The sequence below is a fragment of the Clarias gariepinus genome, chromosome 8, assembly GCF_024256425.1.
Source record: "Clarias gariepinus isolate MV-2021 ecotype Netherlands chromosome 8, CGAR_prim_01v2, whole genome shotgun sequence".
Lineage (NCBI taxonomy): Eukaryota > Metazoa > Chordata > Actinopteri > Siluriformes > Clariidae > Clarias > Clarias gariepinus.
In genome coordinates, this window is record NC_071107.1 from 23,905,894 (window position 1) to 23,930,521 (window position 24,628).

The 24,628-nt window shown below is 37.1% G+C and overlaps 1 protein-coding gene across 1 annotated transcript in view; it reads right to left on the reverse strand.

Moving 5' to 3' along the window:
• Positions 1–375: 375 nt before the first annotated feature.
• epas1b (endothelial PAS domain protein 1b) overlaps positions 376–24,628 on the reverse strand; it is a 37,577-nt gene continuing 13,324 nt past the window's right edge. Inside the window, exons 2-16 of the mRNA XM_053501905.1 lie at positions 22,450–22,640; positions 18,411–18,556; positions 17,863–17,947; positions 16,353–16,465; positions 15,797–15,999; positions 14,234–14,340; positions 8,210–8,357; positions 7,873–8,069; positions 7,593–7,753; positions 7,385–7,492; positions 6,429–6,898; positions 5,962–6,064; positions 5,485–5,587; positions 5,057–5,188; positions 376–4,161 (exon numbers count right to left, since the gene is read on the reverse strand). Coding sequence (XP_053357880.1) covers positions 4,010–4,161; positions 5,057–5,188; positions 5,485–5,587; positions 5,962–6,064; positions 6,429–6,898; positions 7,385–7,492; positions 7,593–7,753; positions 7,873–8,069; positions 8,210–8,357; positions 14,234–14,340; positions 15,797–15,999; positions 16,353–16,465; positions 17,863–17,947; positions 18,411–18,556; positions 22,450–22,640 — 2,419 coding nt within the window. The 3' untranslated portion in view covers positions 376–4,009. The remainder of the gene's footprint in view (positions 4,162–5,056; positions 5,189–5,484; positions 5,588–5,961; positions 6,065–6,428; positions 6,899–7,384; positions 7,493–7,592; positions 7,754–7,872; positions 8,070–8,209; positions 8,358–14,233; positions 14,341–15,796; positions 16,000–16,352; positions 16,466–17,862; positions 17,948–18,410; positions 18,557–22,449; positions 22,641–24,628) is intronic.

The following is a 24,628-nucleotide window of genomic DNA, read 5'->3' on the forward strand; positions in this document are numbered from 1 at the left end:
TAAACACAAGAAAAAAAAAATTCTACTTTTATTTTAAATATAACCGAATATGGAAAACACAAAACCACTCAGTACAGAGAAAATCAGGTTTAGCAGTCTAAGATTTAAATAAATGTGCTTGTCGTGTGTAAAGTATGTCAATATCTCTTAAACTATTCAGGAATTAACAGGAAGCGCTGCTCCCTTTACAGTACAGTGGCAACTACGAATATCCTGTTCTTTGCTTAAAAAACATCAAAGATATTTTGCTTATGAGACCCATGTTGTTATTAATATTTAGGTAACAACCAAAAAGTAAATGTTTGCTAGAAATAAAAATCATTGAGACACATAATAAATAAATAAATAAATGAATAAATAACAGAAGACAGAGAGTAAAGATCAATATGTTTTATTATGATATCAGTGCAGAGATACAGCATTTCATTGGGTAATATTTCCCATACCTTACTATCAACAACAATAATGCTTTATGAATATAATAATAATAATAATAATAATAATAATAATAATAATGGTTTAGCATATTAAAATACAGAATTACTTAGTGCGACTAACAAGCCCAAACTTTTAGGAGTTTTTATTAGAAAATATACATCTTTCAGAGCATCACCAGTTGTATATTTGGCCACACCACGAAAAAGAATGATAGAGGTTAACTCCGTTTACTACATTTAACCTTGGCATCAATCTCTGTAACACAAACTTTTAACAGAAATTCCTTTTCATTTCTGTTAATGGTTAATAATACATTTTAAAATATTGGTGGCCAGATACTGTATACATTGTTTGTGCACACTTTCAAGTGCAATTCAGCCGCGAAAATATTTGGGCGTTATGTACGAAATGTGCAAAAGGTCAAGAAGTGCGGCTACATAATAATGAACTACTGTATACATAGGGCATATATCGATGGGCAGGTTTGTCTGTGATTTGTCTGTCTCGAGTGTAAATTAGAGCCATTTACAGACCCATTGTTGTCACTTTTTTCCTGCATGTTTTTCTCTATTAATTTTTATATTTTTAACATTCTTTTATAAAGAATATTTATTAATGCAATACCTTTTAGAATTTTGGTACAAGTACAATTTAGCCAACTACGTGCGTTAGTACTGTTTGTCTATTAGAATAAAGTCTGGGTAACCAATATTCTCAGAAAAAGGTACTAAACTGGATCTTTTCTCATCGCTGAGGGGGTACCTATAAGAGTACACCCTTAGTGTACATCTCTTACCTAGAAAGGTGCATACAGTGTATTATTAGCTTTATTTCATAAACTAATTGCAATCTATTTATTTAATAATTTAAGCTACAATATATCCACATTTTAAGGTGAAAGATACATATTAAATATATCATATTTAAAAGTTATTAAAGACATAAATGATTTACCCTTCAGGGCTCCACCCCAGTGCCAAGGAAAGGAATACTTTAAAAGTATTTCGACACTGCCCATGACATGAACATATAAATCAATTTTACATGCTAATTACTTAGCCTTAGGGTTAAGCCAATTGGGAATGTAATAGCGTGTGAGCCATATTAACACCATCTGCACCTTTCTATTGCTCTGACACAAGAGTTTTTATTATAATCTATTCATTACTTGCATTTCAAGTGAATTGAACATATGTCAGATGCATTTTGCAGCTGTGTAGAGTCATATACATTTGGGCCTAAGGCTGAAGCGCAACCATAGGCCTTTTAGTGACTGTCACTGTATGTCCTCGCATACTCGGGCATCCCCTTTAACTTCAACTTTTTTAATTTTATAAATACAGCAAATGTATCTTTTCTAGACAGAGGAAAATCTTTTCTAGACAGAGGCGATGTTCAGACTAGAGAGATGTGCATCAGTAGGGTAGACTGAGCAGCCTATATCTCTCTATCTTACTACAGTGAACACTGGAATATCTCTATGTATCTTCCATTGGCCTCATATTGTGTCTACTGTGCGTAATGTCCTAACATTTTATCAGATAGAATGGAGGAATTTTTTTCCAAACATCTAAAGTTCACTGAGGACATTTTGGGCCTATACATAGGAACCTCAGGTTCAAGGGTCATTTATGCAGATGTGCAATCCTCTAAGCTCTCTAATCTGCTTATCTTGAAAACTACAGCATTTAGAATCTCATTCTGGTTGTGAATACACATGACCCGGTTTCGAAAGCATATAGTGTGTCTCAACTAAACTCATTAAAAGAACACTGTAATTGACTTATATTATTTTGTTTTTCTTTTCAACTATTAGGTAAAACTGACCATAGAGAATGATCATTTAAGGGTGTCTTCATGAAATATTTCCTACTATTCCAAGATTAACAGCAAATGCAGAGTTATGTGGTATGTGTGGGTGCAAAAAAAATGTTGATTGAATCAACAAATACAAATACAATAGGAAGAGTACGCCTTCAGCCAAAACTTTAGTAATTAGGTCAAAATTTATTTATCCATTATAGTACTAGTTCATTCGACTTAAAAGACAACCTCAGCTGGTATGACAGAAATACTATTGTAAGTATTAAGGACAATTTCTTAACACAATTGTCACACGTCATTAATAAATGCTAAAAAGTGAAAATGTGGAATAGAACGTTTGCTAATTTGCCCATCTCAAAAACAGACTTTTTAATTTAAATATTTTTTCTCTTTTTTTCCCTTATTTAGTATTATAGTAAATAGAAAACTGCACTGGCCTGCCAACAATAATATATGCGTTTGTGTATCACAAAGGGAAAAAAATGCCACTATAAAGGAACAGATACCAGCACTACAGACCACTTACAATCAGCACTCCGATCCACATCTACTGAGTAGACAAGACAAAGTACCCAGGTATTTGAGTGCTACAACTTTAACATTATAGAGAACTTTATCATAGAAACGTTAGAGAATTCTCCTTTAAATATAATGTATACAGCTAAAATGACAAAAATAAAAACTATACAAAGTGGTCACCACATAAAAGGCAATGTAAAGAAAGTGAGAGAAACAGATAAAGAGACTGACTTACAAAAAGAAAAGTACTGCTATAACACTTTATGAATTGAACAGAGAAGGCACTAAAGCATGCATAAATATTGCAGGTAAAGGCTTAAGGTGTCAGAGGTAGGAAATGTAGAAAGAAATACAGAAAGTCTGAGGACAAATAATATTCTTACAGTAGATCATCTTTCTTCAAGAGAGCAGGACAAAGAAACCAAGAAAGAAATGCACTAGAAATTTAGCTAAAGGCACAAAAACAGATAGCCAAGAGAAAGACAAGGAAACTGGACATAAAATGATCAGCACATTAAAGGTGCATTAGGTCTCCAACAGTTAAGTAAGTGGATTAAAATTTTAAATGATTCCTTCTTTTTACCACTTTGAGCTAGCCCCTCATTTGCACCCATGTTCATAAAGCTCCACTGACAGGATCTGCAGTGGCCTGTAATGTGTATAAAATAACTGGCAGGGGGCTCATTCAACCACAAAAAAACATTCCAATATAGAGGCAGGTTTTTCAAATGGATTTTTACAACCACTTAAAAGATGTGTGCCAAGATCATGACTTAGGTTTTTTTTTTTTTTATCATGTTTTAAACTTTACATCTTCCAGGTTATTTGTACAAGCAAGAAATAAAAAATAATGATTGCACCTTTAAGAAAGAGCTTTTGCAAGTAAAATGCTTTACTGTATAATATGTGTATGTTGTATTATACCATGTATATGACTGCATATAATTTATATACTTAGATGAAGACAATAAAACACAAAGCTACATTCTCATTGTATATGCTAGGATAGAGGTGTGTGCAATTAAGTCCCCATATTGTGCACATTTTGTGCTCATTAAGAGATTGACTGATGACTTAAGTGGGGTATGCTGAAAGGAAAATACTACAATGGGCAGTGGAAAGATAATGAAGGACCACGATCAAACATACTGTATGAATATAATCAGGACTGTGGTTGAAACTCCATGTACGTGATATAGCTCGGTTAACTGACTAAGACGATGTCACTCTAGGTGGCCTGGTCTAAAGCACACAGTAGATCACTGCCTTGCAGCAGGTGCAAGTTGCCTTGTAGGGGTGCGTTTACTTCGCAGTCATAACGCGTCAGCTCAGGCAGACAGAACATCTCAAATGAGGGTCCAAGAAGACGACTCGCCACACCTAAGGATGCCAAATCATAATTTACTATACATGCAGGTAAATTGTAACTGGTATTATGGATGTACATTGCTTGGCCAAAAAAAAGGATTGTTTTAGAAATGTCCAGTTATTGGCCTACATCAAGCAAAGATTAAAAAAACAAATATTTTCAAAAAATTATTGAAATTGAGTTAAAAGTTGTCCAATACATTAATTAAAACCTGAAGAAAATAGTGCTGAACCATCAATTGCTGGGAGGAAATATGGTTGTAAAAAAAATCTCTTAGATATCACTTAAACATTTGAAATTTCATCTTAAAAAATGAGTAGAAATCACAGCTAAGTAAAAGCATTTTATGTGCAATGTGACAAGAACTCATAGGACTGGGACTAAACAGCTGTACGGCTATAAAAAAAAACACCTGTTAATGGGACTTACCAGAATAAAAGGTTTCAATTTGGTAGGAAGCATAAATACAGTATAGACTTTTAAGCAATGATCCAATAGGTCCAGAATGAACCAATTCAAGAGTCATGGATGTGTGTGACAGTTCGCATAAAACTGTCCCAGTTTAAAAACTGTCCCAGGTTTGTTCCAGTTATGTGTGGTTCTAAAAAAATAACTTAAGCACATTTTTCCTGTGTAATATTTGTTTAAACAAGAAGCAGTATTAAGACCAGCACCACTCCACTATCTGTTTCAACAATAATGTCATGCTGAAATCTATGTTTAACTCAAAAGCACTTAAATGCCACTTGACCAATGACAAAGGACACTAATAATTGATGATTATACTTAATGTATTGTCCCTATGCATTAAAATAATATATTTTTTAAATGACACAAAAAAAAAACATCTTAAGCAAGACATTGTTCATTTGGAGACTTTGAAGAAATTGCATATAATGAGCTCACCTTGCATTTTTGTGTTGGGCACCATGTTGTAGTCTGAGTAGTTACAACACTGTTCTAAATAATTTTTTTTCCCCAGTGCTGTTTGATTACCTTGATACTGAGTCTTCTTATGCTGGTGGACCACGTGCTCATCTGCACAGCAAAAAATGCAAGTACATTTAAAAAAAAACAAACAAAAAAACAGTGCAGTACAGTAAAAAATTGAGCTGAAAGGCTAACATTAAAGCGTATGAAAGGAGATTACATGTTTCAAGCAATCAATATTTTTCTAATTCATATTCTAAAATGATTAAATAGTATATTTCTAACAGCACTGAATCAGCATTTTTTGCACGAAAACTTTGAAAAAAAAAAAAAAAAAACGGACAATGCATTGGTGTTAATGAATGTTTGATTTATTTCTTTGGTTTTAGGGTTGTGGACTTTACCTGTTAAGGCACTACTGCTTTGAGACATCCTGTTCAAAATGGCACAGCTTTCACTTTTCATCCTTTTCCACATATCTGGTGGCTTGGTAGCAGGTGAGACCCCCTGCATAATGCACAAGTATGTCAACACATATTAATTAAATTAAAAAGAAAAGAAAAAAGGTTCTTTAAGAAGTTCCATCAATTTCAACAGATAAAAGTTTTAGTTAATATTCACATCAGTTTTCATCAAGCACATCAGACATCATTGTGTGTAAACTCTAGGCACTGTGTGAAATTCCCAGTAGATCAGCGGTTTCTGAAACCAGCCCTTCTGGCACCAACAGCCATGCCATGTTTAAAGTCACAGAAATCACACTTTCCCTTATTCTGATGTTTGATGAAAATATTAACTAAAGCTCCTAACTTTTACATACATCGTTTGGGCATTGTGCTGCTGCCACATGAGTGGTTGTATCTAGTATTGAGTTGACTTACCATGCTAATCTGTGAAAATGAGCGCTTCATAGTGGTTGGCACTGTGAGCCGGGCTGGGCTTATGTCTCTGAAGGCTTTACAAGGTTCATATTTTTCCACAGACCTGTTAAATGACACGCTCGTTATTCAGATGTCACATGTTGCCAAGGATACACTCAGAAACTACACTGCCTTGCCAAAAAAAAAAAACACACAAAAAAAGTCACACACTAAGATTTTCTTTGACCACCTTTAGCTTTTATTACAGCACACAATGTGGTGGTCAGTTAATCTAAAAAAAAAAAAAAAAAAAAAAAAAGATTCCTCATAATCTGGTCATTTACTACATTCAGGTAGTCCGCTGACTTAAATTTATTGCCACATACCATTGCTGAGCCTAGACCTGACCAGTTGAAGCAGATTATAACACAGATTTTTTTTCTTTCTTTGGCAGACAGTGTACTTTTAGGACAATGCTACTTTTTTACCTTAGATTTTGGAGGGACAAGTGATTTGATTGCAGAGCTTGGCATGGGTGTTTTTCCAACAATGAGTCTGTCACACCACCTTTAATATTTAAGTAATTTATTGGTGGGTCAGGTGGCCAATGAAGACTGTCATGCCCACCCACAGAGGACAGTGGTGTGCTGGCTGGGTTGGTGTAGTGTGCCAGAGGCATTGGACTGGCATAAAATATTGGGGGCCAGGGCTCCACTGTGGTAGCACTGCGTGCTTGCTTCTCATTAGTAGAGTGTGGGTCAGGCTGGAATTGGGCCCCAGGAGGTGGGGTCAGTGGCTGGAAGAAGTTGGCAATGTTGCTAAAGCTGTACTGGGAAATGCCATGAGCAACAGTCTCAGGTAGAGGTTCCTCCTGACAGATGGGATTTAGCTGAAAATCTTCACCATCCATTGGAATGTAGGGGGCCAATGTCTCCAGATCCAGATCACTCAGGTCAGTCTAAAAGAAACAGAAGAAAGAAGAGCTAGACATTAGCCAATGCTGCCTTTCTAGGGCATTATGTGGTTTAGAAACATGCACTGTATTTAAAAAAGATATGAAGTATAGTGTGCATGGTTTAGGTGTATAGTTCAAATAAATTAAAAGTTGCACACTAGTCTATTAAACACACACTCTCTAGCAAGCCAAACATAGTATTTTTTTGTTATTAAAAATGGCCAAGAACCATTCACTTTCATGGATATGGAGGATGACCACAAACAGATTATCCTAAATCAAATTTAACTTGAAAATTAGATTCCATATTTTTTCAGTCCAGAGATCCTATCTTGCCAAGTTTGTGTCACAGTGTTCACATAACCGTGTAATCCATTCACAAACATGCAGAAACCCACTAAGATTTCAACCTCCCTCCAATATTAAATATTTGTATTGCCAGAAATGTGTTAGAGATAACAGAATACACAACCTTTAACTAGATTTTACCTCTTGGTTGTAAGAGTTTTTCCCCTGGGTATCCATAGCAAACAGTTTCTCTGTGATCTCCATCTTTAGGTCATCCACTGGGCTTTTGTAATCATCTGGGCTGCTGAGCTGTAGAATGACATACAAACAATACATTTTATATTTATTTATAAAGTATATATCTCCTATATAGGAGATCCCACAAGTGTTTTGGAAGGTGTGATTTTACCGAAGAGCAGCTGCTTAGGCTGGGAGTGGCACTGCTGGCTGGTGAGGCCTGGATTATAGAAAAGTTGCCACTTAATTTAGGCATGTTATGACCATCAATGACCGAGTGATGCATAGGGGAACCTTTCGAGTACACTGGGTATTCCTCAAATGAAGGACGACCTACAATGTAGGATGCATCAGTAAAGTGTCACTTAACATTACACAGCATATGTATGAAGTACACTACAAAATCACAATTTGAGATAATAAAAGGTATGACAAGCTTGTTCTGCTATTACCAAAGTCAAGGGGGATGACCCCATCACCAGGAGTTGGTGCCAAGTGTGTGAGATCCTCGGGTTCCTCTTTGAACTTGATGAGTCTATTCTCAGGTTCGACAGTAGATCCAGCCTGGCTAAAGAAACTGCTCATATGCGTCTTCAGCAAAGACTCTGTCTGGTCTTTAGAGAAGACTGTTGACTTCTCCTCAATATCACTTTTAAAATAAGAAAGAACACAGAAGAAAGAATAAGGTTTCCCACATTTTGTTAGGTTTCATTGGAACCAAATAAAATCTTGAAAAATATAAAGTAAGTTACAATAACCATGTGGTTTACAGCAACCCGTTCAACTAACCTCAGGACATAGTTGACACACACAATACACTGCGGCTGAGAGTTGCGGCTACTATAAATGACAGTGCCTTGAGTCTCGATCCACACAAAGCCCCCATACTTGGCCAACATCCGGTATTGTCCACTCATAGCCTGCCCTTTTGTGCATACTGCAAAAATGCAAAAAATATCATTTTTACTGATCAAATTGAAGTATCATTCAAGAACATTTTAAAAAGCTTAATACAGTATGTTAAATCCATACTGATGATTGCAACCATCATTATATAATGTTCTACTTAAGCAATGTCAAATAAGAGGGAGTTCTGTTGCTGCGTCCTCGACAGCATCACAGCTTTGCTGATATTCAGCATGACTAAAAGAGTAATATTGCAATAAAAAGTTATTTTGCTCTGCTAACACATATCCTTCCGCAATTGGCGGAATTAACTAACCACGAATGGCGGAGCTGGTGACTGACAGATAACAATCAAAAGTAGGTTTAATTAACAGGGGTGAAAGTAGTTTTTAAATCATGTGGAAAATGTTCAATGTGTAAAATAATCCAGAACCTTTAAAAGCTTATTTTGATGGATATCAAGATCATTTTTATTATTTTAGAAACTGCTGTTCTCCTGGTACTTTCACGTTTTTCAAGAAAAAAAAATCCAGTGAGCAGAAGTTTAACCAGAGGAAATGTCTTGTTACTGAGAGAGGAGAATGAGGAGACTTCTGTGTATAAAAAAAATCCCAGGAGCTCAGCAGTTTCTAAAATATTTAAACCAGCCACCGTGGCACCAACAACCATGCCACAGTTAAAGTCATTGAGGTCAAAGTTTTTATCCTCTTTTAGATGTTTGATTTACACAGAAACTGAATTTTGTGAATTATGAATCATGCTGATGCCATGTAATTGGCTGATTGGATAACTGTATTAATAAGCAGGGGTACATGTGGGCCGAGAGTGGAGGCATTGGAGGTGCAATGTTAGGTCTCTCGCCTGCCATGCGGAAAGACGTGTTTGATTCCCACCCCATGTCCAAAACTCCAGCCACTGAATGCGGTGCCGGTCCAAAGTCCTGTTAAAACGGGAGGTCTGTGTAAGGAAGGGCATCTGGCGTAAAACCTGCATTAAGTTGTGCGCCCCTTTTTAGCAAGCGTGCAGCTGGAAGACTAACAACATGTGGCCGGAGAGTATATTTTTTATTTTTTAAACAGATGTTGAGTGGTTAAAATTTACATAAAAGTAAACAAGTTTAGAAGCAGTATTTTTTTATGAACTTTTATTCAATTCTTTTCCAGAATTGCAATATCTGTTTTTAGATTGTCTTCTATTTTGTTTGTAGTTCGGTTATGCTCGGTACAACATAAGATTATCAAGCTATATGTGCATTATTTTTTTATTTGTGTTATTATTTAATATTTGTTGCAACCCCACATACACACTGCAGTTGAGAAATTGCAGATTGAGAAATGATATACAGGCAAACGTGACAAAGTGTGATCATGGCAGACATGCCGACACAGACAGTAAAAAAAAAAAAAAAAAAAAAAAAGAGTCAAATATATGAGTTTTGACAGTATGAGCCCGTCTCTTCATTCTTGGCCCGGTCCCAAATTTAGTGTGGGAAAGCAATGGTCTAAGGGTCATAGGGTTCAGTAAGGCAGGATTAGCCCACAGTAGCATATGCTGATCAGCAGACCAGTCACATGGCCCCAGCCAATCGTGCAACTGAATCCACAAAGACATAAAGTGAGCAGCATAGAGAGCCCATTCTCTAAGTTGTTAGCAACCTTTGGCTTGCTGCCGTGCTGGGAGAAAACCAGAAACACAATGTAGAATAGTGTTTGCCTGCCTGTTTTTTTTTTTTTTTTGTAATTGTATTCACGAAACAACAAGAGCTTTAAAAAAGCCCACATTGTAATGACAAAATTATGTTTTTTAAGGCAACACACTCCACAGGTATAGCTCCTGTGGCTATTCCTAAGTAGCTTTGCACTTTTACCTTAACCACTATTATCAATCCTCATCCACCCTGTCCTCTCAGCAGCTTACACAAATATAATTCATAAGCTTCTTATGTCTATCTCTATAAGCCTTAGAATTAGTGGTGCATGGTGTTGGTTTGCTACCAGCAGGGACAATCCTATGAGGTGACACCACCACTCCAGTGGTGTCCCACAAGGCTCAGTGTTTGATCCTATTCTATTCCTAATCTCTCATAACATGGTGTTCATACCATGCTATGCTGATGACATTCAACGCATCCTCTTTATTTATCCTTTAGACACTTGTATTTCTTTACAAATTTCAGCAGGTCTGGCAGAGATCATAAAAGGCAGGTTAATACCTGAAATTAAATCTCATTAAGGCTAAACTGCTCTATATCCCTATGTCAAGATCCAGTGAACACCATCGGTTAACACATGGCACCATGGGCTGACGTTGGACAAACAACTATTCCACTCTATATTTCTAAGCTGACTTGGTTATGTAGCCTTCTGTTTTAAAAATCAGGTCGGTCTGGACTTTTCTTCTCGTGGGGCTAACAAAGTGACTGTTCGGTCCTCTTTCATCGCAAGATTGTACTTGCAGCTTGAAGTCCTACCTAACTTCTGGAACTGACCCAGAATGTACCTGAATGACTGTCTGTCAAAGTCCACAAGTTCTCCTATACCACCCACTCATTGCATTCGGTCCAATGGCTTTCAGTAGTTGACCCCACTAGATTTAAAAGACTGCTGTTTGCCTACTACCCATTTGAAGGCATGTATCAAACCCTGCTCTGCATCACATTCACTTTTGGGCTCATCATTCCTCAAGATAGTGACAAGACATGCATCACATAACTCTTCTCTGTACTGGCACCTAGGTGGTAAAATTAAATTCCATTGATGGTCCAAACAGCTGAGTCACTGTCTTCTAAGACTGAAAAATAAAAAAAATCCTTCTTCTTATAATATTTTTGTTGCTAAAACAAATTTTTATAATAATTATTTTTGTTTTTAAACCCTGACCTATTTGTACTAGCAAAATTATTTGTTATTGGATAAAAAGGAAAAAGCACTTCTGTAAGTCAATCTGGATAATAGTGTCTGCCAGATGGTGTAAATGTAAATGTATAATGACCTACTGGCAGTGATGTATGTGCACAATTCATGGTCCAATGCTTTAGGACCCACTAATCAGGTTGTTTATTCAGACCTTTTCATGTATGAGACATAAAATATATACACACACATGGGAAGTGACTTCTGCCTTTCACTTTCAACAAATCTGATCCAGATCAACACTTGCCTTTCTGGTCCCTTTTCTTTTCACCACACGGTAAAAGGCCCTAATTACATGTTAATGTCACTGCAGATAGAAGCCACTCCACCTACAGTATCTGATTAGGAGGCAATCTGGGACACCTGGCCGAGGCGAGGGCAAATCATCCTTGCTCTATTCGATGCTTTTATCTTCTCCGTCACAAGTCACCCATAATGCGATTCAAGACATCCTAATGCTTGCTGCAGTCGGCCTTAATAGAGCCAATCCAATAAGGCTCCTTTGAATCGCGACCATAACTCATACGCACATGTGAAATGCAATTTGTCTGCCTCAGGGACTGATGGCCTCAGCGCCCCTCCCTCCAGAAGTCCAGGTTTAGGAAATCTCACCAGTTTCAGGGTTGTTTGTATTAGGCAGACAGGCGCACAGCACCATATGAAAGCCTACTTCATTGTGATGTGGGATTAACACACATCCATGTTGAGGACTAATTGAACAGGACACAATGGTGGGGGCATTTAGAAGCATAATGAAAACACAGAGAAAGGGGGCCAGGGTCTGCGTACGTTTCAGAGAGGTGCTTAGTGCCTCTTAGGTGATAGTGCTTTTAAAGACCAATTAAATTTATTTAAAGACATAATTTTTCTCTAGATATAGAGCAATTAATTGGAATAATTATCCCAATCACCATTAACAACAAAACATCAGTGTCTTATGGTTGATATATTGTTTCTTAGTTTACAGAAGAATGCCTTTTTGCAAACAAAAAGAAAACATGCATTCAAAAAGTCTTTTTCATTTTTTAATCGGTACCTAAACTGAATCAGACTACCCAAAGGGAAAAAGTACAATGCATCTAAAAAAAAATTATACTTTTTTTTTCTAATATAATTTAGAAACATTACAAGCCTTTTGGTTTTAATTTTAATGATTGCAGGTTTTAGCTGATGAATCCAATATGTCAAAATATTAGAATATTTAATTTCTATCGGTGTGGTTCAGCATAGGCAACCACAATCATGCAGAAGACTGCTGACTTGACAGTTGTCTAGAAGATGATCATCAACACCCTCCACAAGGGAGTTGAGCCACATAATGCTACCACTGAAAAGGGTGGCTGTTTGCAGACTGCTGTATTGACTCATATACAATACATGAAAAAATTATTAGAAGGGAAAAGTGTTCTAGAAAAAGGTGCAAAAGCAACAGAGATGACTAAAGCCTAAAAAGACTGTCAAGCAATGCTGACTCAAAAGCTTGGGTTCACACAGAGAGGAGAGGCTGGAGTCTGTGCAACAAGAGTCACCATGCACCGATATCTTTAGGGAATAGGCTACAAGCATTTCATTTTTAGTATCAAGCCATTCCCGAACCAGAGCATCTAGCCCTGGGCTAAAGAGAAAAACTGGATTCTTGCTTGGTGATCCAAAGTCTTCTTTTCAGATGAAATAAAATTTTGCATTTCATTTGGAAATCAAGGTCCTAGAGTCTAAAAAAATTAGAGGCAAAGAAATCAAGCTTTTTGAAGTTTAGTGTGAATTTTCCACAGTCAATGATGTTGTTCCGTGCCATGCCATCTGCTGGTGTTGTTTAATTGGGTTTTATCAAGTCCAAAGTCAATGCAGCCATCTACCAGGAGATTTGTGAGCAATTCGTGCTTCCCTTTTCTGACAGGCTTTATGGAGATGCAGATGTCCTTTTTACAGCAGGACTTACTACCTGGCCACAGGGGACGAAATTACTACTAACTGGTTTGCTGACCATGATATTACTTTACTTGGCTGGCCAGCCAACTCACCTGACCTGAACCCAATAAGGAATCTACTGTATGAGGTATAGTTAAGAGGAAGATAAGAAACACCTGACCCAAAAATACAGATACTGTAAGCTGAAGGTTGCCTGTTCTTCAATGACACCTCAATAGTTTCACAGACTTATCGCATCCATTGAAGCAGTAACTGTAATAAAGTTACAATTGTAAATCTATTTTGCTTTATCTTATGAAATATTTTAATAATTTGAAATACTGGCCATAATCATTAAAATAAAATTTTAAAAGGCTTGAAATATTTAACTTAATGTGAAATGAATTTAGAGTTTTAATTTTTGATTACATTCTTAAAAATAAACATTACTATGTTATTTTATTTTTTTTTACATGCACTGTATACAGTATGATTTTTCTTACAGGTGTTTATTCTATAGTAATTATGTTTGTAACCACCACTAAGAAACAGCTGTATGCACATTACCTCAGTAACGTCATAAACTCATCACGGATATTAATGTATTTATGTAATCGTGTATTAAATATTCTACTGTTCTACATGACTCAGTATAATCTTTAAACACAGTGCATTTATAAGAAAAACCGTGGCTATATAAATATACAAATTAAACATGTAAACATGTATCTCCAAGCCAGGAGCAACAAAATACTTTTTTTAAAATATATATAATATATATTATATATATATTATTATACAGTATAATGTTTTCCCTTTATTTTTCTAATATACCGTTAACCTTCTTTTCAACATACTGTAGGCTAAGTAAATTTTTACTTGGCCAATAAAAGATAAAAGTTTCTTTAGAGTGTGATTTGCACCTCATAAACATAAAAAAATGCATGCATGAAAACAAATACACGTTAACATACCTGAGGATCACCTTGCTGACTAAATTGTAAATGCAAGTTGTAAGAAAGTAGCTAAGAAGTATTGGCTTGGGTATTTTATGCTGAGGAAAATATAAAACAGATGAGAGTCTTACAATTCTGGTGGCTTCTGGTGACACTTTCAGAGTCAAGCGCATGGTAGAACTCGTACACAGAGCGACCCAGTAGATCGTCAGGATTGTAGCCTATTAACTCAGTTACTCTAGAACAGGGAATGCACACACACACACACACACACACACACACACGGACACAGTTATGTAAATGAAAATTGTCTTTATTTGTTTTTTTGAACTCTTTGATCTCTGGTTAAGACAATTTAATAATGATCCATTTCATATGGTCTGGTCTGTACAACATAAGAACTTGATGACTGTTATGGGAGGATTTTCAGTTCATTTGCACATTTCTGAGAAATATTAATGCTTCTTTCCCATCACAAGGTCATTGTACTGACACTAAAAACATTCCCCAAACTTACCACACTCTAGTCTTATGATGAATGAATAATTCCAAATGGAGATTCCAATTAACTCTAACCGTTCATTCTTAGTGGTTGACCGCAGCTGTGCTGATGTGTAAAGAAAAGCGAATTAAATAATTAGGAACTTTAACTAAATGATTATAGTACAATGTTTTGGGTGCAGACATAAAAATATCTAATTGTACCAATTTTACTATAAAAAAGTCTTAAATTTTTGCAACTATCACCCGGAGATTAGTAAGCGTCTGTCGTGCTCTCCTGGGGGGGGGAGGGGTGGTATACTCGCATTCCAATCAAGGGCATTCGTGAGTTTACGCAAGAGGAAGGGGAAGAGCCAGATAACGTTTTCCTCCGAATATGTTAGACTTCTCCCTAATGATGCATGAGTGAGCATTTCGTAAAGATGCAGCCGGCAGCTGTAAGTGCACTGGAGGAAGCACATGCTGACCTATGTCCTCCATGGTTGGTAGATGTCACTGACAGGGGAGTGCCCGAAAACAAGATAGTTGGGAATTGAATACAACTAAATAAAAAAACTGAAAAGGCCTTACTTTTAGATTAATTAAATTAAAGTTGTTTAATGTATTATTTTGGAACACTGCCCTTTTTGGGGGGAAAATATTGCAAGCCATTTACTAAAGACGTTTTTATGACATCCTCCTTTATAGTGCAAATGACAATTAACTCCCACACCACATTCCACAGACTAAATAGGATAAATGTTTGCCAAGAGTCTTGAATAGGACGAGTAGCCAAATGAGCTACTAAAGCTGAGATATAATTGTTAATTATTAGCTTAAAACTTAAATGACAAAGTAATCTTGTCTCATATGAATAAATACATATAATTAAAAAAATGATACCGTATATATAACACATTTAGGATTTTCGGGATCGTGTAAACATTCATCAGTCCTTTGGGTGGCATGCTGTTGCAGTGTTTAACAAGTTTTTGTTCAACACCTTGCGGCTCCAGAACCCTCTGAGCTTGGTTTACTGTCAATGTGCATGTTGCATGTTCCCTGGACCTTAAGTTTAAATATAACCAAATCCACCACAACCTTGGCCAGAATAAAGTACTTACTAAAGATGGATGGGATATACAATATGAATGAGTAAATTTCCTTTGTAAATGGTAAGTATGAGCATCTATTTGTGTGTGGATGAGTCTTACCTCTCATCACAATAGGTGAATTTCATGTCCATACTGTGTCGGCTGAGAAAAGTCTTGCTGTCAAAAGGGGTGTCGATGTTGGAAGGGTGTGGGATCGGCTCACAAAGCATGACCACACAGGTCAGTGGTGACTCTTTGAATCCACATAGAGTGCGTGTTGGACAGCTGTTGTACATCTTAAGATGACCTGTGCAGTGTAGCACCTGAGGGAGGAAAGCACTGATTCAAAAACTGCTGTGTCTAATCTTGAACATCATACCTTCCCTTGCTGTTCGCTACTTAGCAATTAAGTTATTGTTCAGCAGACTCAATCATTCATAACATCAATCATGATCACAAAAAATATAATACTTTAAAATATTTTTTTAGGCTATAGTACATTTCCAAAAAAATTTATAATTGTTATAGGGTACACTTCAAGTATACCTGTAATAAAATATTAACCTGCTGTCAATCAAAAATTGGATAACAATGCGGATAAGGGTAAATACTGTCAATGACAAATCACATCTGGCTCCAGACACAAATAAGTATCTTCATTAAAGACATCATGTACCTTCCAGCTGGCTGACTTAAGGTTGACAGTGCGCCCCCGACTTGTCACAGTGCATTTCATTCTCATGAAGAAATCTCTCTCTGTGGTCAACTCTTTACCTTTCTTCCCCGCACCTAAACGAAAACAAAACTCTTACTGTTATTGCTCGTACTTAGCTGAGAAATGGTTAGAGATAGCTAAGAATTGTATTACATAATAAATAAATGTTGTAATACTCAGGCAGGAGTGCAACATCGATAAAGCAATTTATAATTGGCAATGGTTATATTGCAGGGTCATACACAGTTTAACTATTGTATGAGTACTCATGTCTAAAAAAACATGATGTAAAATACAAATTCCTAATTTAGATGAGGCAATACTAACTTTCTGTTCTGGACATAACCCTTGCCTTTGACCTTCGGGCTCAGAGTAAAGAATGTTCACATATGAGTGTGGACTGTTCTCTCCAGATGCAAAGGTCACAGAGGGGGGACGGGAACAACTTGAGTTACAGACTCTGGGACCTAATAGAGCTTATAAAGAAATAAATATGGAGGCTACCAGTTGGCATTGTAGCTAGATCGTCAAAGGTTCTAAAATAACAACACAGATACCCGGCCAAAGTGAAACACCGGGGAAAGGCTGCAGAAGGCTCAGAGAGAGGGCCACAGGTAAAGCAGGGGTCAAAAAGACAGCTGAGTAGATGAAAGACTGGCAGGAGTGCAAAGGTCAAACAGACAGGGTGGGCTACTATTTCTCACTTTTTTACTTTATATAGCCATTCTTTCTTTTTAAAGTTTCATTGTCTCTGCCTAAGCATAGTACACACAGAAGTAGAAAATATGCCCATGATGTAAAATTTAGCTGAATAAATATTTATCTGTTATTTTATTTCTAAATAAAATAGCAATGTTCTTTACCATTCTATTTGCTGACCTTCCTCTAAACATGGTCATACCTATTATCAATTATATTATAGGTATATTTTATTGCACAATTAGTCTAAGGCCTGGACAATATGGTCAAACCGCTGTATTAAATTACATTGTTACACATTGTAATTATGACACACCTTGCAATATGAAAAACACAATGGTGCTCTCCATGGTGTGTCTTTGATTATAGAAATAATGTGAACAAAGCTATTGCGATTTACTATTGGTCAGTACCATGACAAATCATTCCAGGAAGATTACATGTACTTCTGAGGTATTGACACTTTTTACAAGAACAATTCTGTATACTGTAGTTATAATAAACCCTATCTGCATGTTGTAATGGCACAATCATTATCTGTATCTATATACGTATTTACCTGACATAAGCTATTTTGTAGCTTCCCTTGCAATCCCCATTAATAACAATAAACAAATGATTTCTTGTTTAGCTTTACCTACTGTCCAACAATGCAACCTTTTACAAATCATAGCATCTACTTGAGTCTACATGACTAAGCAGCCACAAATAATGCTTGAGCAACTATGGCACTGACAGTGGTCATTTGTGGGTTGGGGGACTGGAAAATTACCGGTTTTGAGGCTGAGGTTCTCACGTATCTCGTCATGGTCACAAGGATGGGTAAAATCAAAGATACTGTGACCTATTAGTTCAACCTGGGGAGAGATCACAAATAATCAAAATTGTTATACTGTAGCTATCATGGGTTACATTTGCACGAGTGGAGATCAACTTGTACAGTGGCTACAATGATGGAGTGGGTTGGAGCCGAGTTAGGGGCCCTAATGTTCCCAGGAACAAACAAAGATAGAATTATTAACCATGTCTTGACAAAATGACTGTTTTGTGTGTGTGTGTGTGTGTGTGTGTGTGTGTGTGTGTGTGTGTGTGTGTGTGTGTGTGTGTGTGTGTGTGTGTGTGAGAGAGAGACAGACAGACAGATTTGTGTGGCTCCAGAATGAACCTAGTATGCTGGCTCCTCATGAGCTTACACACACTAAGTTATTCAGTACTTATTTACTGTCCAAAAAGGAGAGCTCTAACTAGCGCAAATTAATTTCTGTTTATACCGCCAGTAGCTGTGTGGGTTTGTGCGTCTATGCATCTTTGTGTGTTCACCTGAGTCAGGCCCAGGAATTTGTTGATATTCTCAGAGAGGAAGATCATGTCCCCATCTGATGTTACCACCGAGATGAAGCCTTCTAGTGACTTCAAATAAAGACTGTCCAGCTGTCTTTCCATGTCCGTTTCACTGGTGTTGCAGCCTGCAATACACACAAAAATACACAGTAATACAAAGCAGTAAAGTGTACTTCTTACTGGAGCACTCTTGTGTGTGCGCACATATTCATGTTGTTTTGGTTTAAGTCCATGGCTCATAGCCAAAACAAACCAGAACAACTTCATCCTGCTACTCTTAATCCTCCCAAAAACAGCAACCTCCTCTTTGTCACTTCCCTTGGGCCACTTCACCCCGCAGAAACACACACACACACACACACACACACACACACACACACACACACACACACACACACACAGTACTTAATAGCCACCATCAATCATGCAAACTCACTTCGGATGAGAGAAAAATTCAGTGCATATTTACCAACTAAAACAGTAGGAAGTGTTTTCTTTTACAAGTGCTTGCTATAAAATGTAGCTATAAAAAAGCTATATGGTATAAAAAATTTATTATAAGGATTTGGATATTATAAAATAAGTAGTCCAAACTTATTGTGCATTTCTGGACAAATTATGTGTAGGTTTATAAACGGAAACCCAAACTATATCACCTGTCCAATAAAAAGGTTTCTAAAATGAACAGAAAATAATCATTTTCTAATTGTAATTCTTAAGTAAACGGGTCTACCACAAAAGAGTGAGTATAAACAGCTGTAAACACCATCAACCATAACCTTAGTGCAAGCAAAACATTTTAAACACGATGCTCGAAAGGCGTGGTTGTCTCCATAGGAGTGCTCGTTATATAATTGTGTGTTAGTAAACGTGGTACTGGTTCTGGCGTGGGTTCAGAGGTGGTGGGTTGAACAGCAGAAGGAGTACACAAAGTGGCTCCACAGTGGGGAGTCGGAAGCATGTGATTGCTCCAGTGTGCTTCCTTCAGATAAGGGCCGTTCTCAAGGACTAAGGAGGACCACAGCTGGAGCTGAGCCAAGCTCAGAGAACCTGCGGCCCAAAAAAAATGTACACCTTGAAATGGCTCGGGGGGACCAAAACTGTTATTTTGCATTAAAACAAAGCTTCTCTTTGGTTTAGGATTTCAGGAACATCTTTTTCCTCTGTCATAATCCATAATGACAAAATTAGTTTGTAAGAAAAAATACCACTCTGATGTACTGTGTTACTGTTCCTGGGACAGAATGGACCGAAAATGATGACATTAAGTTCGTACCACAACATGTGGAAGAAATGATGCCCAACTGGATTACACTGAAGGAAGAATTTTAAGCTGTCTTACATAACTCATTTCAAGATTTAGCGTTTGTCAAAATGCTAATGGAAAAAAGCAGGCTGACAGCAAATATAGTAGAGAGCTAATATTAGATCATTTCCGCTCAATCACAGAGACTGACCTCTGAACCTAAAGACCACATACAGGATGCAAATCTCTAAACCTCCAAACACAAGCAGCTTCTCTATTCCAAAACAGTGGCTGTATCTCAGTTCCAGTACTGATCGAGAATTATATATATTTTTTTAAGTCCATCTTTGTTGCACCATTTATGAAAATTAATGGGTATGGGCACACCATGATGTTTTAAGCAGGTTTTTGAAAAGTTGTCAAAATAAATGCAAATCAGTGCTTCCATCCATCTACAATTTTGCAAAAATTTCAAGAATGGAAAATATGAAAAAGTGAACTGTAAGCTGATGAACTGTTGTTTTTTCATAATTTCTCCAAAAATGTTCCCATCTGTTTTCATCACCCTTTATCTGACAAACCATTTCACAACACCCAAATGCAAAGAAAGGCAGGAATATTTTCCCAGAATTTGACATTCACTCCAGCAAAATAGTCACATTGTAGACAATGACTATGAATAGACTTTGGTTTAGGCAGGTCTGGCTTCCAATTCAGTTCTTTATGTAAGAGATAAAAATCTACAGAAAGACAGTTTTATAGGAGGTAATTGCTTGCCATTATGGCTTAAATAAAGAAAGTTCTAATCTCACACCACACACTTCCAGAAATTTGGAAAACCAAAGGACTCCACCCAGACATTACCATATGCTGATTCAGGTAAACACCCAACTTGTTAATTGTACCTAATGTTCCATTTTAGTAAGTCTGAGCAACAACACATGTGCGTTGTGTGCCTCTAGTTCTTATATAAGAGGTGTTTCCCTAGCACCCTCACTGAGGGTACGATGGTATGGGGTAAGAAGGGGAGTTCGTGGCGCCAGAGCTGGGCTATGTTTTGGCTGGCCTGAAACTCTGAGAAAGCAGGAGTCATGCTCCGATCTGCCTCCCTGCACACAGCAAACATGATCTGATAACACTATCTATGTACCATCTTACAATCACTGGGCTGCCATTCTACCTACATCACCCAAAGATCATGTCTTTCTATTTGTAATCTTACATAGGTTCACCTTCAGTTATTACATGCGCCCCCCCCAAAGAAAAAACGAAAAATACAAACTGAATAAAAAAATGGGTTATAAAATTGCATCAGCAAATACCTACGAAAAATTAATAACTCTGCTTCCACTTACTGCAAAACCGACAGGATGAAATGGATGGAACCGGATGAAAAGGAAAAACCCTGAAGAAGTTCCTTTATCTGGCTTCCGGTGAGTCTAATTTTAAATTTAAGACAATGCAAACAATAAAGACAGACACATGCATGCATACACGTACGTATCCTCCATTGTTTAACAAGCTTCCAGAAAGTCTGTTTTTTCTTTGATATCAAAGCAGTGCACATACAAACACACTATTCAATTACAGAAAAAGTATTGGATGAAATCTGTCAACTGACTCTATTTACTGTGACTTTTATTACATGGGGATTTCAATAAGTATTTTCACATTTTGCTTTCCAATAAACACAGTGAGCCTAAAGCAATAGCTGGGCTAATAACCTGTAACACAATCACAGCTTTGCATAAAATCAGCTCCTCTTTCAATAATGTGACTGTAACATTAATATACCCTGGCAGCAAAAAACTAAAGATTTCTCTCATATAGCAGCCTCAAGTTTCCTCATATTTGTGCCTGGGACATGCTATGGACTAAGATATTTAATTTAATGTACAGTGTTCTGCAATTTTAACATTCTTTACCATTTCACTTCTTAATGAGAGAACTGCAAGTACTGTACAATCAGATATAGCATTAAAGGCACTGACTTTATCTCCTTATATTAACACCTGTCAAGGAGTGGGATATACACGAATTAGCCATAACATTAACACCACCACAACCTTATTAAATAACATTGATTATCAATTGTATACCAGTAAACTGGTAACAGAGTCATGAGCACATAAGGCTCACCCATGCCTGATCCCACAGCAAAAAAAACAATGCTGCACAAATCGCCAAAAAAAGGTTGATGCAGGCCCCAGAACATCCAGTGCACCACACCTTGCCACACACTGGACACAGCAGTGAAAAAGCCCAAGACTGCCCACCCACCCTCCAAACTTCCCAGATCACAAGCAATTAAGCACCATGGAATACACCTAAAATTATTACACCCTAAGTATTCCCTTATGGCAGTGACCTCTTTAGCAACATAAGGCCCTGGTGCCTGTGAAATAATTTAGGAACGATTTAAAAAACATGACAAAGAGTTCAAGGTGTTCAATTGGCCTCTAAATTCTCCAGATCTCAATCTGATCGAGCATATGTAGGATGTGGTAGACTAACAAGTCTGATCCATGAATGCCAAACCTTGTAACGTACAGAACTTAAAGGATCTGCTGTTAACACCTTGGTGCCAGAGAAACAGTACACCTTCAGGGGCTTTGTAAATTCCATGCCTTTCTGGTTCAGAGTTGTTTAGGTGACACAAGAGGGACCTATACAATATTGTGCAGGTGATATTATTGTTATTGCCGATCAGTGTAATGTTACGCTTGTGAGTGTGTGTGCATTTGTAATTATATGCATGGTGAAATACGGTACCTGATGTGAGGAGCTTGCATGTGCGGAGGAAACTGATGGCCAGTCTCATGATGGAGGCCTTGTCTAGATGGGAGCTAATGCTGTGAGGGAGGGGTAGCTCGTGCGCCAGCTCATAGAACACCTCAGTCTCCTTACTGCGCCTGCAGCGAGCAGCATCACGGGATTTTTCCTTCCGCCGCTCAGAAGTGCTCCTACAGAGAGATGGCAAGGGAAGTCAGGTCTAGTGGGTAAACAAACGATATAGGTAACAATGTACGAAAAGAGTTTTCTATATTTTGTACATTAAAATTCATTAAACTGCCAGAATTCATTTACCACACGCTCATAATCAGATTCCTCTCTTTTACTACGGTTACTAAATGCCCCTGCAGGGAGATAACACACAGTTTACATGAACATATGGGTTCTTTTAATTTGTCCTGAACTGAGGGAAAACCAAGAGCAGATATAACCAGAGAAAATGTTTTAGATTATTTTAGCAGTTTTATTTCCAGTTGCATGAGGCATGATTTTGTCATAACCCAAAATACATACAGCACTATACAAGGGGTACAATGATTTAGGCAACATCTTTGACCCAGGCATAATTCAGATCAGTAGGAAACAACAGCAAATTCACCTCAGAAGTCCCAGCTATAGTAAAAAGTAGATATGAAAAGTGTAACAATCAGAAGATTTGAATTGATGCGTCAGTTTAAATGAGCCAGCAAATTGTGGCAACAATCATAAGCCAATTACTATGTCTATTATATAGATTACAATTGATTATGAATATATTGTGAAAAAATAAGAGATAACTGAAATACATGAAGTAATTATTAAACTTGATATCTAAGCACATGTCTAAATTAGGGCTGTAGCTATTGAATATTTTAGTAATCGAGTATTTTACCAAAAAAGGAATCAATTAATCGAGTAATGAGATAAAATGTACTTTTGCTTAATTGAACAGTAGTGTAAAATATATAAGAGAAGCAAAGATTATTTGCTTTTCTTTCTAGAAAAATCAACTTTTATTGTTTAAATGCATATAGTATATCAAAAAATAAAAATTGTCATTATTCACAATACAAGGAATAGCTTAAAGTTGACTGAGATGAATTAATGCCTTATTTTAAAGTTTTTTCTCAAGATGCAAAAACAAAAAAAAAGTATTTTAAATGACTTTAAGTATCAAAATAAACGAAGGCACACATATTATTTTAAATTTTAATTTAATTTTTATTTTATCGCTTCCTTCCATTTTGCAGCCCGCAACAGAAAGCTCGCTCAAATCAATACACAGCTAACTGTTTGCGTCTCCTTCCGCTTTCTGGATAACGTAAGAGCTTCTTTCTCGTCTGTGTTTACTGCCAGCTTGCATCTGGAAGCATGCTGTGTCACGCCAAACAAATAACTGCGAAATAAAAACACAATGCAAGCTTTTAATATTAATTAAAAGAAGCTTCGAGGCAGAAGATTTTGCCTCAATCATTTTTTGTAATCAAATTACTCGAGTCACTCGAGGAATCGTTTTAGCCCGAGTCTAAATAAGCCAGTAAACCCATTCCTTTTACAGAAACTATTTTATACTTTATGGCCAAAAGTGTGCAGGCACCTGAGCGTTATACCCCTATGTACCCCTCAAAGCTTTAGCCCAAAGTTGAAAGCAAACCATTACTGTATATTGATGTGTCTGTGTTGTATCTAGCCTCCATATATTTCCCCTTGACTGGAATTACATATTCCAACATGACAATAGCCCTGTGCACAAAGCTAGGTCTATAAAGACATGATTTTCCAGTGTTAATGTGGATGAAGTTAACTGGCCTGCACACAGCCCTGACCTTTAGAATTAAATGGAATGCAAACTATGCACAAGGCCTCCTTTCCTGACATCAGTGCCTGACCTCACCATGCTCCAAAATCAAGTGGAAAGCCTACTAAAGCAGCAAATGGGGAAGGATGATGTTCCGATGCCCACAAACCTTTACTGTAGACTTTGAACAAAGTTAGTTACATTTCACTTCTCAGTCAAATCATATTGTATCTTATCATTCCACTGATGATTCAGTGGTAGAATCCAGTAGTTCTCAACACTTGTCCTAGAGCCAATGCCAGGGGCACAAGGTGGGTACACTCACACACTACAAGTAGTTTGGATGTGCAAGCCAATGCTAAGCACTATGCCACCATGCTG